Raw genomic sequence first — 13,833 nt, forward strand, 5'->3', positions numbered from 1 at the left:
CAGGTGGCCACAGGGACAGGGCTAGAGAGGGGCTCCCTAGACATGACCCACAGGATCAGGGGTGCAGTCGGCCATGTGCAGGCAGCCCATGAGGGTGTTCTCCACAGCAATGGGCTATTATCACCTGCAATAAAGCTCTAGCTCAACTTCCTGTCATCTCCCTTGGAGGCCACAGTGACTGGATGGCCCATGCATTTCATATATATATATATATATTTCATATATGTGTTATGATTATGTGTATGTACATATATGAATCTGTCTGTAATAGTTATATGTAATCTTCTATATATACATACATATATATTAGTATTAAAGAAGACGTTTAGCTCTATCATTATGCTTCTAGATTGCTAAGTTCTGTGTAGAAAATAACAAAAACTTTATTATCCTGTTTCCTGATACCCAGTGCACAAAGCCAAGGCAGCTCCTTTTACTTTTATGCAGAGTAGGTCCATACATATAGGGCAAAGGACCCAGAATGCTGACTCGTGAACAGCTTTGCTTACTGACTGCCTCTTTTATGTAAACCCTTATTTTAAATGGAAGTCTTCAGTCACTAAGACCTGGAGTTCATGGGGAAAGTGTAGCTCGGCTTGGGTGACTTTAAACAAACACGCCAGTGCTTGCACATTGGACCTCCTGAGGCTGGAAGGAGGAGACTGACTATGTTTAAAGTGCTTGTAGGTTCACCGGGAAAGCAGCATGTGACCTGCTGGGGTACAGAGTGTGAGGTTCTAATCCAGTGTTGTGCCGTGAGTCTCTGCTGACAGTACTTGCATGTCAAGGAGTCCTAAAGGTGAGGCTCAATCAAATGTTTAGAACAGTAAAAATTACCAAAAAAAAAAAAAAAAAAAAAAGGACACTGTTGATTCTTACTCTCACAGAGTGATGGTTGCAATGTAAGATACTGCAGTTTTTTGGCTCTTTGGTCCTCAGTTTTCGCCAACAGGTACTCAGATAGCTTGATTACTCTTTCACTGGAAGATTGCAACTGGTGTTCCTTTAAACCTTGCCACACCGCTCTCCTCTCTGCCTCTCTCTTTATCTACTTTCTTGGCAGTCTGTTCCTCCCCACTTCAGCTTGCTCTCCTTTCTTCTTAAAAAGCCACTCTTTTGGCATGTGGCCAGCTCCCATATCTGAGCAGTAACTCTAAAAAGACGGGAGGATTCACTGTGTAGAAGCACACACGTGTGTGCATTTGAGTATGTGGGTGTTATTCTGTGTGCACATGAACATCTGAGTTGCATTGTATGTGTGTGACTGTTTCTGCATCTGGACATGTATATGCTCCTGGTGTGTGTGTGTGTGTGTGTGTGTTTGATCCTCTGTGTGCATGCGTATTGCATGTACTTGACTGTGTTTCTGATAACCAAAAACGCAGCAGACTGCTTAAAAGCACACACTCTCCAAACTTTAAAATCAGCTTGTACTTACATAGTTGTAGGCCAGGTCTGGATGAAGATAGTCAATTCCTGTGAAAAGATAACACAGGAGTGGGAGGTTAGTGCCTGCCACTGTGCCTTCCAGAAGGCTGCCCAGGAAGGGATGCTCCTTGCAGGGAGGGTGCAGGAGACTTGTGGGAGTCAGTGGTTGAGGGGGAGGAGTGCTTCTCCTGAACCCTCTGCCTTGCCTTGCCTTGCCTTTCTGTGTGGAGGAGGGCTGCATCACTTCCTTGGTGGAGAGACAGCTGCCCCCAGACATACTGCAGAGCAGGGAAGCCAATTACAGCTCTGGGCCCTTGGATAATGCTTCTGGGTAAATGTCAGCAGCAAGGGGCTTAGTGACTTCGAGACGGATGGCTCATCACTGCCGCGATGTGAAAGAGATTTGTAGAAATTCTGACGTTCTAAAGCGTCAACTAGCTTCCCCTTTGAAATGAAGCTGGCCCCGGGGAGGAGAGGAGATGATTATTTAACAGGGCACGGAGAACCATGGATTAGGAGAGCACACTCGGCATGAAAATAAGAAGGGCATGGCTAGGCGAGAGAAGCCATTAGGGGAAAGCTATCGGGTTCTAGTGAGGGGTTGCCAGCTGGGAGCTTGTCTCTCTAGAATGTGCCTTTCTGGAAAGCCAGAGGCTTCAATTCCCTTGGCTGGAGTTCTGTGTTTGCTCTGGAGCCAAAGCCTATTATTCTGCACCCAGGAGTCCTGCCTAGGTAAAATTGCAGCCTATTTATGCTGCTGAGTTCTATGACGACACTCTGATCTCAGAAACCACAGGAGAACACCAGGGGCAACTGAAAAGGTCTTATCCAGGCCGCAGCGCTATAGAATCTTTGCATATATACACCTGTGCGTACATGGCCAATGAGGAAACAGAGCAGTGGAGCAGGACCCTACACAGGGTCATAAATGAAGGTATTTGGATGCCAAGGGCAGAGCTTGACACCCAGCCACCATGGCAACCAGCAGTATTGACTTCAGGCAGCTTGCTTGGCCTCTCTGGGCTTATGTTTTTCTTGAACAACTGTAGGCCAGAAGAGGGCAGGGCTCAAAGGAGCTTGTGCATGTGGTGTGTTTAGTCTCACAGCAGGTGCATTTTATAACTATCCTGGCATGGTAGACTTATAAGCTAGAATTCTCGTTAAGCACCTTCTGCTGGCATCTTTTCTGTACACACACTAAGGCTGTGCCACTATTAACTGTGGTTGTGCCAGCCATGCTAAGGCTTTGTGGTGAAAAACAAAAAACAACAAACAAGCAAACAAACAAAGCAAAACCAATTAACCAAACAACCAAAGAAACAACCAAAAAACAAGACCAAATCAAACCAAACCAAACCGTTTGAATTAGGATGCATATATTCCAAAAAAAAATTTTTTTTTTCCAATTTTTTTTCCAGGTCACACTAACAATTTCTGGGCTGACAGTTACTGAACAATGGTGTGAGAGTATAGCTCGTCACTTGTCACTCGTGGGCATGGTGGTGCTTCCTCTTTCTACTCTCCTGACAGAAACCTGTAGAAGAAAAGTGGTGTACAGAGTTGGGGGTGAACACATACGTTGAGAGCAACAGATCCAGTTTTATTCAAGGGCCAGCCGCTGTAACACTGATGTGGATTTTGTCAAATAACCTACTATTTCTAAGGATTTAACTTTGTTATAATTGAAATGGGGCTAGAGTTTACCTTGCAACGACCGTTCAAAGACTAGAAACAATTGATGGGAGTGTTTGGCTTACAGTAGTTATGCTAATAAATTCCTATTATCATCATTAGAAATTCCACTGTTGTGTTTTGGATATAAAATGTCCCCTCTGGGCTCATGTCTGAACACTTGGTTCTCAGTTGATGGCCCTGTTGGGAAGGCTATGGAACCCTTGTGAGGTGGAGCATCAAGGCCCCATTTCCTGTTATTTATCTCTGGGTCCTGTGTGACTGGAGATGTGACCAGTCTGTTTCCTGACTGCCGGTTTGGCCTAATGCTCAGGGTTAGGCTGTGATGGGGCTGAATTTCCTCCTTTCCCAACTTGCTTTGTGTGAGAGCATTTTATTAAACAACGGAAAAGTAGCTAATACAAACGTTGGTTTCTGAGAAGTGGGGTTGTTGCTGTGATAAACCTGTTCTTGCTGGTTTTTGGAGGAGAGTGGAGGACTTTGGAACTTCAGGCTAGCAAGGCTGTTAAGTGCCGTGGGCAGAGCTTAATGGGTCATTCTTGTAAGGCCTTGGAAGACACAAGTGCTGAGAGGGCAATGGGCAGTAGAGACCCAGCTGATGACGTTTTAGAGGGAACAGGATTTTATTAGCAGCTGGGCTAGATGCCATGCATGTGACATATCATCAAAGAGTATGGCTGCATTCTGCCTGTGTCCTGGGAACTTGCATGAGGCTGAATTAAAAGATAGTGGGGGTAATTTTACTGTGGTGGAGGAAATTTCAAGAGAGAATAATATCCTATCTAACCATTCTTCCTGATTAAATATATACAACGGGTAGAAAAGGAGCATTGGGAAGCTTAAAGTTGCAGCCACGACATATTCTCAAAAAAAAAAAAAAGACTGCATTGTTAAAGAGACTCATGTCATTGACAAAGCCTCCTGCTCTGCTCTGTATAGAAACATCAGGAAAGGTGCCCTGAGATCAAGACCACCTGACATCATGACCAGGGGTTTCCTGGTGCTAGAAAGTTAATACCTAGAGAAATTTTTTTTTTTACCAGACCATGTACAAGTGCTACAGCTATGGTTCAAAGGAAGTGAGCTCCACCCCAAGCTGGTCGCAGAACTTGGCAGCAGGTGCCAGGGGTGGGGTGGGGTGAGGTGGATGGTGGTGGTGGTGTCATGACCACTTGCTCTGTGGTTTCAGGGAGCTACTGTGGCGAGGCAATGTTGTGCTAAGCTTGGAGTCTCTGTAAAGAGGCCCTGAGAGGCTATTCTGCAAGCCAGGAAGATGAAGCCTGGGTTGTGATGGAGATTCCAAGATGCTGGAGCTGGAAGGGCTTTGTGTGGGGTATCTGCGAGTGAGGGCTGCATACAAGGAGTAGAACCAAAAGAGAGATATACGGCAGGCAGCAAAGTTTACAGGGTGGAGTTGCCTAAGCTTTCTGAAACTGAAGCCCCAGATGCCAGACACGGAGCTACAGGTTTTAGTGTTTATCTTGCTGGTTTCAGGCTAGCTTTTGCTCGGTATTTCCTCACTGTGTCCCCATTCCTCCTTTATGGATTAGGAATGTATATTCTGTGCGTTTGAAGTTTATAATTCATATGCTGATTTTACAGTTCGCCGTAAGTCTGAGCAGACACTTTGGCCACTTGAATAGTTTTGTGACTTGAAAGACTATAGGACTTTTGAAATTGGACCAAATGTATGTTGTGTTATGAGATGCACTAGAGACTATGGGGACCAGGCGTAGGAACACCTGAACTCTTCACCCCCAGCTTGTGGTGCTATTTGGGAAGGTTGCAAAACCTTGAGGCATGAGGCTTCACTGGAGGAAGTGCATAACTGAAGGTGGGCTTTGTGTCACAGTCTCACTCTCTGTTCTTTTTCTCTGCTTCCTGTGTGGTGATGAAATGTGATCAGTCACCTTCCTGACTGCCAGGCTGGCCTCTCTCTCCTGCTGTCTTGCCTCCCCCACCAGGATGTACCAGGCTGTCCTCCAGGACTGTAAGCCATAGTTAACACATCCTTCCCTAGTCTGCTTTTTGTCAGGGTTTTTGATCATAATAACAGACAAATAACTGATAAAATAATCTATCATATCACTGGGAGTAATGTTAGCAGAAGAAATTGCTGACAAAAACGTTTTTAGAAATTGGTTTGGTGTTAAAATCTTTGTAAAAAATGAAATTGACTATGTTTGCTGATATTATTTAACATTGTTAAGCAAAACGTTTTACAACAAATGTAAACAAAACACTGACACCACAGCTCCCGCTACACACAAAGAGCATGCCTTTTCAGTTGGAAGTCAATGGAATGGACTTTGTTTAAGAGAGGGATTGGTCATCTCTTGTCTCTGAAGAAAAATATGAGAGCAAGGAGACAGGAGGAAATTAGACTTAATTAAAATATATTTATTATAATTATAAGAAAGGATCTTTAATTAAGTTAAGAGAAAAAATGTTGTTAGAATGGTTACAGACTTGTGCCTGAGAAAGAAAATATTATTTATGGAATCATGAAGGATGAAAGATTTTTTTTATACTATTAAAAGAATGACTGAAATGAAAGTAATAACCTGTTAGACAATATTTAATGCTCTTGTATATTTGATTATCTCTTAAAATAGAATATATTGAACACATGCTCTTTGTGTATATGTGTGTGTTGCATGTATGTATACATATGTATTTATTATATAGAGGCTGGAGGTAGATCCCACATGTCTTCCTCAGTTCTCTCTGCCCTATTCTTTGAGGTAGGACCTCTCACTGGACCCCAAGCTCACTCACTTCAGTTAAGCTGACTTCCCAGTGACTCTCACTCCCAATGTGATGTTACCTTGGTTCTCACAGTGTATCCAAGGTGGTTTCTTCCAAAATTAGATGCCTTGTTTTCTGGGTGAGCTGGCCTCAGCTGCTCTGGGAAGCGGTCTTAGGCAAAGTGTTCAGAAGGAAAAGCCATGCCACAAGCTCTAACGTCTGCCCATATTGTCCCTTTCTTCTAGGGAGAGCTCTCGATACTAGAAAAGGCTTTTATATCCACTTCAAAACATCTCACACATCAGATGCTTATGGACTCTGTTTTGCGTTGCTTCATGAGCTCCCACAAAGACAGGACAGGCTGGAGCATTGTGGTTTCTCCTGTTTTTTCCCTATCAACTCTGCTTCAAAGGCTTGCTTTTAGTCAACAATGTTCTCTGAGGATGCTCAGAAGGGAGAGGCTCCACTGTTTCATCTCTCTGTAGGCTTTGTCAGTAATTAAACTCATAATGCAGTGGGGCTTTTAGAGCGAGACCTAATGAGCTGACCAAGGGCAGAAGGACTTAGCAGCAAAATGACTGTAGGGTGGCAGCGGCGCTGCAGGGTCTCGCGAGAGGCAAGGCCATGTGCAGTTATAAAAACAGTAACTCACAAAGCTCTGTTAAGTCTCTAGCCAATGTAGCAGAGGAACATATGGGCCTGCCAATGACATGACTACCTGCCTGACAGGGGCCCAGTCTGAAATTAGCAGTAAGGGCGCATTGTCTAAACCACAATCTTGTCATGGACCCAAAGCCACATACTCAGAGTTAGAACTTTCTTGTGATTGTTGAAATGGATTTTTGACTTCAGCAGTTAGAACAGCCTACATGGCTACAAGTAAAGCTGAGCAAAGATCTGGGTGGTAGAGCCATTGCCTAGCACGAGTGTGAGGCCCTGCGTTGGATTCCCCATAAAAACGTGAGCTGGAGCTATTGTGAAACATGGAATCTTAAATAGCAGTGAGCTGTAATTAACTAACTCTGAGTGGCTATGTGTAGTCAGCAGCTATAGCACTGGACAGCATGGCTCTAGAGAAACAGAAGGCAAACACACATGGGTTTAGAAGACATTTCAGACACAATGTAAGAACCCAGTCAGTAAAGAAACATGGTAATGACAGACTGGTTTCTTTAGGTTCTTATTTATCAATTTAAGTGACATCTGTTGAGAATATCACCAACTAACCTGATACTGATCAGGATAAAGGGGAGGATTTGGTCAAAGTGCCTTGTGGCCATCAGGTCCAGCATCAGAGATGCTCATTGCCCAACTAGCCTCTACCAAACCCAAATCTTCCACATCTGGAGGCATGAAAGGCACTCACTTGCAAATGATTCCAAGGCTACGAGATACTCACCATCATCCATAATGCCAATGGTCACACCTTTCCCTGTGTATCCCAGCTCCCAGGCTTCGGCCACGTTCAGGTCTAGCCCAGGAGTGCCATCAGCTTGCCCGGTGTTGAACTGATAGAGGAATTCAAAGCAGAGAATCAGATTGGTTTGGTGCTGTGACATACGCTGGTGCTTGGTTGCCAGATACAGTCGGCCTGGCCAGCATAAAGGCTACATCTTTCAGGATATATGCTTCTGGGTGGCCTATTTCAACCCCAGAGGCTCTGCCTCCATTTGTTGCACATAAACAACTGGGTTTTCTGTTTTATGTAAAGATTCAATACTGCTCTAATCCCCTCCTCTCATAACTAAATTGCTGTCTCTATATTCACCTTATAGGAATAGGCATATAGTTCAGTGGTAGAATGTTTGTCCGGCACATACAAAGCCCCAGGTTCAATTCCTGGCACCACACAGAAAACTAAAATCATCTTTTATAATTGTCCTGGAGAGGCCAACACAGGAAAGCCTCCAAATAGTGAATAAAATGTTTACTGTCAAAGCTCTGTTTAATTTTGAGCTTAGCATGGAATATTTTGGGTTATTACAGTATGAAGTCCCTTTACTAAACGACAACTTTTTTTTTGGAGAAAACTTTTTAAAAATATTTTTTATCTTATGTTCATTGTTGTTTTGCCTGCATGTATGTCTGTGTGAGGGTGTCAGATATTAGAGTTATAGAGAGTTGTGAGCTGCCATGTGGGTGCTGGGATTTGAACCCTGCTCCTCTGGAAGAGCAGTCTTAACCGCTGCTTAACCAACCAAATAATTGTTGAACTAAGTTCAGTATAGGTGGCTATTCTTAGGTGTATATTACAGTATAGAAAAAGAAAGTCCTTCTCGGTTTTTGTGTGCATGCAGCTGTGTTCACGTGGATGCAAGTGTGTGCACAGCACAGTTGTATGTCTATGTGTGTGTGAGCTAATGGCCAACTTTGGGTATTGTTCCTTAGTGACCATTTTTTTAAAAAGATTGTTGAGAGCTTACCAAGTAGGCTGGGATGGCCAGTGAACCCAAAGGGCCCTCCCATCTCCCACACCTCACTTCTGGGATTACAAGTACATGCCACTACTGATAAGCACCATTACAAGTGTTTTTCACATGGTTTCAGGAATTGACCTCTGACCCTCATGCTTATGTGATGAGCATTTTAATGACAGGGATATCATTCTAGCCCTTCTGTTGTTGTTGTTGTTGTTGTTATTGTCATCTTAAAGGAAGATTAAGAGATGATCCCCATCAATACATTCACTAGCCTCTTTGGATACATGTGTGCTCTGTGCAGATTTTCTCAAGGATGGCTTATGAGGAAATAATGAGGGTGGAGGGTGTGCTGGCAAAGACCCACCTTGGCCAGAGGGTGTCTTGTGTCACTAGGACATTATTGGAGTGCCATTAGTGTCATTAGTATGCTTCATAAAAGCTACTACTCTTTTCCTTCCAGGCTCACATCAAGGATTATACCCTTCTTCCTTTTTTTTTTTTTAACCTTTTTATTTAGAATGGTCATGTGACTGGTTTTGGCCAGTACAATGTGAGCCCATGTGCTATTTGTCACACCTAGGCAGAAGTTCCAAGAGCTGTGTATAGTTTGTTTCTTCCCTTGCTGAAGTGCTGTGGAAGCATTTCGGGTGGAGCTCGGGAAAAAGCAGGTTGCGATTTTAAGAAGCTGCTGTGATTTGGGGTTATTTGTTATTGCAACAAACCCACCTTTTCCTGATTAACATAGACAAGCTCATTCCCTTACCCAGACTTTCAGAATTCTATGTCTAAAAGAATAAGGCACAGCCAAATCCTGAAGCCTCAGGAGAGAAGCTAAGATGCATCCCTGTGGTGTAGTGGTCCCTGCCATTTGCTTTTCCACCTTGCTCATCATCTTTTACTTCTAATAAAGTAAGCCATCACTCACAGACACAAATCGGCCATTTATAACGTGCTCTGTAACTTGAGTTAGTTTGGGGTCATTGACCTCCTTTTTACAAAGATTTAATTTTATTATTTGTAATTATGTGTAGATGTGTGGGTTTGTAAAAGCGAATGCAGGTGCCTAAGAGGCCAGACATCTGGGATCCGCTGGAGCTGCAGACAGGGTGTGGGCTGCTTGCCAGTAGGTGCAGGGAACCGAATGTGGGTCATCTGGAAGGACAGCATATGCTCTTACTGACTGTGCCACTTCTTTTACTGCTATTAATCTTCTTTTAAACCCATATGGCTTACAATAGGTTGTAGATGAGCCAGAAAGTAGAAAGTACTCCCCATGAGGCAGCCTAGGCGTCGGTGCTGTGAATCCCGGCTCACTGCCATGGTTTTAGGCAATGCTAAAATGCCGTCTTTGATAATCTCTCAGCTCTCTCGCTCATGACAACACTGATTCGTAATCTTGTGGCTGTGACTTCAATGTGTTCCTCTCATCTTTCTATGCCTGTTGACACCTTGGGATTACTTCTAAATATTTGATTTGACTTTCAGGTAGTTTGCAAGTCTCCATTCTACATACAAGTGTACCGGTTCAGAGTCCAGGACGATGTGATCAGCTGTTGGTAGAAGCTTAGGGGGCAAGAAGCATGGGAAATGATAGAAATTCAAGCAAGCTGGAGGGCAGAGAGGCATTCATTGACTTTGGATGATGGCTATCATTCTGCCAAGTAACCAAGAAACAGAAGTTCATCTTTCAAAGAGAAGGCCATTATAAACAGTAGAGAAACTTACCAGGTACCACTGCTTTGTAAAAAGGGGATCATTCATGTTGATGTCAATCTCATTGATGTCCCTGTACCCTCTCTTTTTACGGTCAAATCCTTCTTGCTGCAGGGCCGTCTTCACCTGGGATGACAATACCAATGGATTACCAAGGACCCTCCCTCTGAAATTCATTGCTATGAATTAGAATTTTATTTGTAAACACTGCTTGTGCTCAAGCACACGTGTGCTTTCTCTAGGAAAAGTAAGGTTATCCTATGTAGGATCTCATTCTGTAAGTATTTATTGTCTAAGAGCGTTTGCTTGTGGTTTACAGAACAACCAGGCATTGGCGAGGGTATCACTGAATGGGGGTCAGCTCACAGGCTGGTGAGTGCAAAGCCACATAGGCAGAGCCAATACATAGAGAATGAGAGGGATTTGTTACCTGCAAGGAGGGCAGGGGGATTGTTTCCAAAGCAGTGACCCTGCCTCCAACATAGGAACCTGGGGGCTTATCAAGGAGGCCTGTCCCTCTTCATACAGGGGGCGGGGCATTCTTGAGCACTCAGACGAGGAGTCATCCCTGAGCATGCTCACTTTAAGCTCATCGTTTAGGAAGGAAAGACAATAGACACACATGTTTAGTGCACAGTCCTGAAACACATGTTTAAATGAGCAAACTCAGAGACAGGATGCCTCACAGCACGATCAGATGGTGACATAAAGTTTTAGCTGAAGGTAAGGGAAAAGGCACTTTGAAGCTACGTTCACACAGGCATGTGACCCTTCAGGTACCTGCCTCTATCAGTAGCTAACTCAAGACAAGTTCCCTTAAGATAAGAGGGGTCCAGGGTCGTTAAGTGAGGTAAAGAGAGACAATAGAATGTTTCTGTTAGAAGAAGCTCATGGAAACTGGCCCAGGATGAAACTAGAACGGCTGGTACTGTTGGAGGCCTTCAGCCTTTGCATATGTCGCAAGTGCTGCATTGTCACATTTGAGAATCATCTAGACCAAAATCCCAGCAGACACAAAGCCACCTACTGAGGAGCAGGCAAGCCCCACTGCAAGGCTCCCAAAGGCAAGGGAGAGGCCCTGGGAGAGAGGCCGAAGGGCTGCACTGCTTTCCTTGTTCCCACAGGCAGCCAAGCAGAATCCCAGGCTCTTGGATAGAAATGAAATTTGGGAGCTGTTAGTCCGAGCAGGCTCCCGGCCAGGACCAGACTTTGTCTTAACCAGGCATTCACTACGTTATCATCCAATGGCTGTGGCTGTTCTGACTACCTATAAACCCAAGGGCAAAGGGCCACCACAAGGGGGTGTGTGCTGGAGGCTTATTATTATTCCTATTAGATTTTTGTAACCCAGCACTCATTTTACATCTTCCCAGTTCTCCCCAGGATGTTTGTGGGGGACACATTCTTCCTGTCTACAGAGTTCCATGTTAGTAGGAGTTAATTCTGAGCACTTCCACTCAGACAGTGAGGGCTTCCTCAGCCCCATGATGCCTCTTAGTGGCTTCTCTCTTAGCAGTTGATCCTCAGGAAGCCAAGGCAAGGACAGGGACAGCTTGGAGCCCATTTACATCCAAATCCACTTACTGGACTCTCTTTCACTGAAGAGTCCTGGTTTAGAGCTCCTGCCTGCAGGCCGCCCAAAGCTGACCCTTCAGCTTCCCACACCAGCTCCTGTGGAACTGATCCAGAAACAACTCTTACTGCCGTGTATGAGAGTAGGCAAGGAGGGCCAAGTCCAGAGTGAGGCAGGAAGGGAAGAGGGAAGAGACTCCAGATTTTATTCTAGTCTTTCCCCCTCCATTGGGAGGGTTAGTTCTCAGTTCAGCACTCTCCACACCTACCCGTGAAGGCGGCCTCATTTGCAGAAAAACTCAAACCCTACCAGGAATGCCACACATGCGCATGCAGCAAACATCTTTGTGCACTACTGCTCTGCGTTCTCGGATGTTTTCCCAAAAGGTATAGCTAATAGCAGAGTAACTGAAAAAGTGGGGTGGATTGGTTTCTTTTATAATAGTAAGATATTGACATAGCTCATGTCTACCAAACCCGATAAATTACAGCTCAACTATACACACACCTATAGACCTATAGATATATGCATATATATGAATAGTCATGTGCACATTCATTTTAAGTAACTATCACATCTAAGAAATAGTTGCCCCAAATTGGATGAAACCTGTATAGATTTTATTAAGGAAAAAATATAAGAAACTGAGCTGCAAGTAAAGGGTAGGTGTGCAAAGTTGACCTCAATGAATTCGCGACTGCCCTGTAGTACCAGAAGGCTGACAAGGACCTAAATTTGGTCATTGCTGGTACCCTGTGACTCTCCAGGGAGGTGGGCCTGCCTACGCATGCCAATACTGGCTGGAGCATCTGTGGGAAGTGTAACCTCATTGCTACAGGCCTGTAACTTTCAAAATGCCACAGCTGGGGTCTTTGGCCAATTATATTCCATAAAGCCAATGGTCTTCAGAACATGTTTTCATACATCCCCCCACCCTCCGTGTGTGTGTGTGTGTGTGTGTGTGTGTGTGTGTGTGTGTGTGTGTTGGAATTCATTACTACAAAGGACATTTAATAGATCCCAGCAATTGTGTGGTTCTCAGTCTAGAGAGACAGTCACTATGTGCCTCTTTTCCAGACCTTTTACTACGAGAAGGGTTTAAGCTGTGAAAAGAATGTAAGCTGAGCATCCCTTCAGTTTAGGAAGGATGAAGTCTGAATTCACCAACTCATTTCCCCAGTTTGGTCTCACAGGGAGGCCTTTATCCCCAGTGCTCACCACAGGGACACCTCTATTGATTTCCACTGAAGGATTCTGTGTTGGACTCATTGCCATGAATAACTTCTGTGAAACAGTAACTTGCCTTCCTAGGATCTCTGGGAAGCAAGTACAACTACCAACTGCCATGGGGGAAGTTTGAAAATTCTCACCTATATGTTGTTTCTAGCAGCCTAGGGAAGAAAAGACCCACAGGAGATCTGAGAGGTCAGGAGCAACAGTGTAGGAATGTCTTCATTGATCACGCTAAACTCAATTAGGCCAGGAGCTCACTAATGAAACGACTGCTTAATCCACTTCCATAAAATTAATTTTAATTCCATAAACGAGGTTTTAATGGAAACCAGTGATGCTTTAGGGTGCTGTGGTCCCTGACCATCACCCTTCTTTGCAACGTGGGAATCTTAAGCCTGAAGCAGGCTTTCTGCATCTCCGCCTTCCCACCCGTTACCAGCTTCAGAGGCGCACTTCGGCAGGTTGTCATCACAAATATATGTGGCACATCACTCCAGAAGTGTGTTGTTTCCATGCATATCTATTGATTCTTGTTTTCTGAGTTCATGTTCAATTCAAATTCATAATTATACTTAATTTAAAATATATAATTAACAATCACATTATAGATAAAACCATGCATTCTTTCTACCCTTAATATGCTACTATATAGCTATGGAATTTTAATTTTTACGCCTCCATAGAGTCATGTCCCAACTATTTCCCCTTTATTTTTTGTTAAGGTTGCTTTCTATTGTAACTGAAATAAACAAGACAAGAGAGAGGAGTTTGCAAGCCATTTTTAAAGAGCCCTGGAGAAGACTTCAATGCTATCATGCTATGTGTGGTAAATCCCTTAATAACAGCATAGTGTTTTCCTAGCGTCTAAAGGATAGTCCTCACAATAGCTAAAAGACCACCTGACTCACTCTCCCTGCTCTGTCCTTCGAATTTTAACATATTTCATGCAATGCCTGCCATCACCACTTGTATGCAGTCCCAGCGACATCTGCATGACTTACTCATGGCTTTCTCCCCTCCTAAAAT

The 13,833-nt window shown here is 44.1% G+C and overlaps 1 protein-coding gene across 1 annotated transcript in view; it reads right to left on the reverse strand.

Annotated features, from left to right (window-relative positions):
• The window catches only part of PCSK2 (proprotein convertase subtilisin/kexin type 2), a 258,198-nt gene that overhangs the window by 105,275 nt on the left and 139,090 nt on the right, over positions 1 to 13,833 (reverse strand). The window contains exons 3-5 of the mRNA XM_084776149.1: positions 10,014 to 10,127; positions 7,268 to 7,376; positions 1,439 to 1,476 (exon numbers count right to left, since the gene is read on the reverse strand). Coding sequence (XP_084632275.1) covers positions 1,439 to 1,476; positions 7,268 to 7,376; positions 10,014 to 10,127 — 261 coding nt within the window. The remainder of the gene's footprint in view (positions 1 to 1,438; positions 1,477 to 7,267; positions 7,377 to 10,013; positions 10,128 to 13,833) is intronic.

Source organism: Acomys minous, assembly GCF_964271855.1.
Source record: "Acomys minous genome assembly, chromosome: 3".
Taxonomy (NCBI): domain Eukaryota; kingdom Metazoa; phylum Chordata; class Mammalia; order Rodentia; family Muridae; genus Acomys; species Acomys minous.